Genomic DNA, 4,868 nt, shown 5'->3' with positions numbered 1-4,868 from the left:
TTAGAACCGTTACCGAAAATTACTAGAATTTTATAAGTTAATATGGTCTTTCTTGTCATTTTGTGGTGTCACAAGTGGAATTTCAGCATTTGAAATAAAAATGATCTATACCCTTTTAGTATAAAATTCATCATATATAAACAAAGTTGTTAAATATGTTTGAATCAATATTTGAAGGGAAATCAAACTACTTTGACAACTTCGACTCTTATAGAATTAGAAAAGCCCTTTAATAAAGTAAAACTTAGTTTCCTACTTTTTCAACGCGCTTTTTTAATTAAAAAGCCACAGGTGTAACAAATGACATCAAACTCTTCCAAAGGAAATTAAGGTATTAAATTGGAAATGAGCTCCTTCTTTCCTTGAGTTTCTTATATATTACGTCTGAATAAGTGATTTTATTTTAGAGTTTGCTTTTCGATTATTGTTGTAAATGCTTTACAACTAAAGATTGCAAACCGATGATAACTAGTTAAGTTTCAATGATCAATGATCAGATTATTATATGAATAACAAATTTAGAAAGATTAGGAGACCAAGAAGATAGTAACATGATAAATTGTCCTATACAAAAGAGGGTCTATGAGAGGACATTTACTTTACTGACAACTGATGTTTAATTTGAACCATTTCAATTCTGTGACCAAATTACCAAAATGAATGATATTTTTTAGACTCGGAGAGAATACATATATGAGTTTCATACCAAACTAGATAGGACCTAAAGTTTATAAATATATTGAATGTAAATGAGGAAATATTAATGTTAAAGATTTAAAAGGTTTTGCTTCTTTATTATATCCCATAATATACCTAGTACAAAACAATACATCTTGCAACTTAGTGATGGTGTAATTATATATAGACCACTTTAGAAATGTATATGGTTCTTAATTATTCATTCAAACTTGAATGAAAACGGTGTCCGAACTGAGTATTGACCTGAAACCCAAGTCATATGGCCTTGGCTGTAAGGACCATTCACCTCAGCCGTAGCATCTCGAGAAAAGGTTACACTGTATGTCACCTTCTGCTGCACTGCTGTGAAGCTGAGCTCATGTACTTGAGAAAGACCGGCTGCAGTGTCAGTGTCAGTGCCGACCACAAGTTTTACACCGTGTGGCACATGAATTTCCCCGACGGTGTAAGTTGAGTTTGGCATACCAACATTAGTCACCGTCCTTGAGTATGTTTTGCTGTCACCTCGTTTTAGTGAAACCGCAAAAGAAGGATAGTTGAGTTGTGCTTCAGGTATGGTTTTTGAGCATGAGACTTTCTTCCTTGTGATCAATTCGATTTGTTTTTGAGTATAGCCTAACCCACACAGATACGGAATGTAATCGCTAGGTTGGATGTCAAAGACTAACCCAGGATCGTTGGATTTAAATGGGTTCACGTGACCCGAGCCAATGGCAAACACGTCGGCAGGGAGCAGTCTTGGATCTCTTTGGTCTACAATCGCGTGTTTGTTTAGGTTGACTTGACTCGCGGTTGTCATTATTGCAGACTTGATAGCAGCAGGAGACCAATCTGGGTGTTCTCTTTTCAAAAGTGCTGCTACCCCCGCTAGATGAGGACAAGACATTGACGTGCCGGATGTGACGTGGAAGTGCGCCTTGTTTCTTGTATTGTTGTCATCTGACTTGTACCAAGCTGCAAGAATGTTAACACCGGGTCCAGTAATATCTGGTTTTAGGATTCCAGGACTTGCAGAGTTAGGCCCTCTCGAGGAGAAAGAAGCCAGTTCAGGAGCCGTATTTATCCCGAGTACAGTTCCACGGAAAAGTATAGTTGCTACAGGGGAAGAAGTCGAATTTAAATACTTTTTGATCTCAATTCCTTCCCCGTAACCGACAACCGATGCCGGAATAACATGAGTCTCTGCTATTGTTGTCTCGCAGAAATATTTACCATTAGCAAGAATCACGGCAGCTCCTCCTGCTGCCTTTACTTGTTCGCTGGTACACCCTCTCGAACCATCACAAAATACAACTTTCCCCTTCACATCAACAAGTTTGCCATCTTTTCCCGGGTAAACAAGAGGCCGAAACTTATGATTGAAATTCTTGGGTTGGTATAACGACTCACCATCGTATGACTTGTTGTTTCCAAGATAAACTGTAGTCCTTATTCTTCTATCAATGGTACTAGCCGCAACCGTAAGGATCCATGGGGCTTCATTCGATAATGTTGCACCAGTAGGCCCGGAATTACCAGCCGAACAACTGACAAAGATCCCTTTCTGCATGGCAGCGAAGGAGGCGATACCAATAATATCTTCGTAGAATTGGGTGGAACGTCCACCAAGTGAAATTGAAAGCACATCAACACCGTCTTCAATAGCTGCATCCACACCTGCTGCAATGGCGCTATCAGGACAAGATACGAAAAATCCACCGCACACTTTATACATGGCTATGTGTGCCAGTGGTGCTATTCCGGTGGCAGTGCCATTTGCGTTGCCCAATACGTTTGCATTGTGTACGGGACTCCCTGCAGCAGTACTTGAAGTGTGAGTTCCATGGCCGTCCTCATCAATCGGAGTAGTATTATCTCCCGAATAAAAGTTCCTCATTCCGATCAGCTTCTTATTGCACCCCGCCACTTCACATTTGCCTTTCCATCTAGCTGGTGGGCGTGACATGCCTTCATCGTGAAATGAAGGATGTCCAGGAGTAATTCCGGTGTCTAGAACCCCAATTATGATTCCCTTCCCATACATTGAAGCCTTCCAAAACCCTGAGTTTTGGTGCAACCCCAAAAAGTGTGGGGAACGAGTTGTATGCAACTGAAACAGACTCTCAGGCCTTACAGATAGAACCCCCTTCATATTCTCCATCGCCTTTGCTTGCTGCGTTGTCAATTTTGCAGCAAATCCTGTAATCACGTGGTGGTACATATGAACCATGACCGGTTTCTCATTTGAGACTGAAACAACAGTTTCAGAGAAGAGAAGTGATCTGTACCACTCTTCAAGGTCGTTTGGCTGTGAAAACTCTTGGCCATGGGGTGAATTTAACTGAACAATGTAGGTTTGAAGTTCAGTATCATCGGCATTGCATGTAGGAGGGATTTGGAAAATGGTGGTGCAAGTGATGAGAAGTAACACATAAGTAATAATTGCCGACATTTCTTATCAGTTGCTAGGAATGATTTGTAAAAGAGTTTGAGTATGTTTCTTTTTCGTTGTTCATGACATGTATATATAGAGCATCCAGTGGTGCATCATGCATGTGTGGAGTAGAGAGTTTCATCACACTTCAAGCGAGCATCTATTGAAAGTGACATTTTATTTGAAATTTGTTAAGGAATAATTAGTTTCTAACAACTTAATTATAATGATTAAAAGACAAACTGAAATAGCCTAAGTACTCTACCGCCTATACATAGGAAATATGACTTAGTTAAGAGGGTTTTTGCAAGAACGAGGTTGTTTCCCATTTCCTTTGCAAAAGTGAGGTTAGTTTTTTTTTTTTTTTTTTTTTTTTTGTAAAACTGGGCCTTCGACCCCACCAAAACAACAAAACGCTAATTTTCATAAAAGCCCTTTAAAATTTTAAGAATCACACATTTAACTTATAATATAATATAAGCATATTGTTTTTTTATGTGTTTATCATATTTTTGACATATGAGCTTATTTACTTTTATATTATTAAAATTTGTATATAATTTGAATAATTTGTACCATCGAAGGGTCATTGTTCCATTTTTAATTTTTATGTTAATTTATCAATACTCGTCGTTAGTTTGTTCCTATTCGTTATTATATCAAAGTTTTAGGGGCTAGCTTATTTTTTTCTTCTTCGTACCAGCCTTCAAAATCAAGAGCCTAGTATACCATTAGGAAGATATTATTAATATCTTCAAATTGATACCATTAAGGATGTTCGTCAAACCTCACCACATAAGTTATGTAGTTTAGATGTTACAACTTTAATTTTTCTTTTACATTTATGTATATAAACATGTTAGGGTTTTCAAGTATATGAGATTTCTTGTTTCCTAGGCCACAAGTATTTACTTTCATAATGATTTGTTTTGAACGACTGTAAAATGTAAAATGTAAAGAATTTAATTGCAAAATGTAGTCATTCATATATATAATTTTGTCAAACATCTAAGAAAAAATAGATTTAGTATGTGAAATTTATAGCATCAAATAATGGTCATATTTCTCTAGTTAAGATGAATAATTTAACATTTTATTTATATACTTTTTTATTTTTGAAAGATGATATTTGTAAATATATATATTTTTTTAATATTTTTCATTGCTTTTAGGGATTCTTTCATTTAATTTGAAAATTCATATATAAGAATTATATATTAAATTTTTGTGTATATAATTATAATAGCATTTAGTATTGACTGACAAGTATTAATGAGATCTTTATATTGGTTTTGGTCATTTGAAGTATTATAAATATTAATCATGTTCATAAGTTTGTATATAAGGTGTAATAAAGATGAAAGATAAAAATTATCAATAGATATAATATGAGATATTAATAAATTATAGAGATCTGTATATTGGTTTAGATTATTTAAAGTATTATAAATATTAACCATGTTCATAAGTTTATATATAAGGTGTAATAAATATAAACGATAAAAAATGTCGATATAACGGTATAAATATAACATATTAATAAATTATAGAGATCTTTATATTGGTTTAGTTTATATATAAGGTGTAATAAATATAAACGATAAAAAAACGGTATAAATATAACATATTAATAAATTATTAGGTAAATGCTAAAATTATAGAAGTGTCTTCTATGAAAATATAATAAGGTTTGGTTGCTTTGGTGAGTCACTTTGGTGAGTCATGCCCACTTTCGCAAAAAATAAAATTGCTTAAC

At 34.8% G+C, this 4,868-nt stretch overlaps 1 protein-coding gene across 1 annotated transcript; it reads right to left on the bottom strand.

Annotated features, from left to right (window-relative positions):
• Positions 1-792: 792 nt before the first annotated feature.
• Positions 793-3,130, bottom strand: LOC111878812 (subtilisin-like protease). The gene has a single exon (XM_023875305.2). It carries the CDS (start codon positions 3,128-3,130, stop codon positions 899-901), a length of 2,232 nt encoding a protein of 743 aa, XP_023731073.1. The 3' UTR covers positions 793-898.
• Between the last annotated feature and the right edge of the window lie 1,738 nt (positions 3,131-4,868).

This window comes from Lactuca sativa, chromosome 1 (genome assembly GCF_002870075.4).
Source record: "Lactuca sativa cultivar Salinas chromosome 1, Lsat_Salinas_v11, whole genome shotgun sequence".
Lineage (NCBI taxonomy): Eukaryota > Viridiplantae > Streptophyta > Magnoliopsida > Asterales > Asteraceae > Lactuca > Lactuca sativa.
The sequence above is the reverse complement of the archived record's forward strand: the minus strand, read 5'-3'. Positions and strand labels throughout refer to the sequence as shown.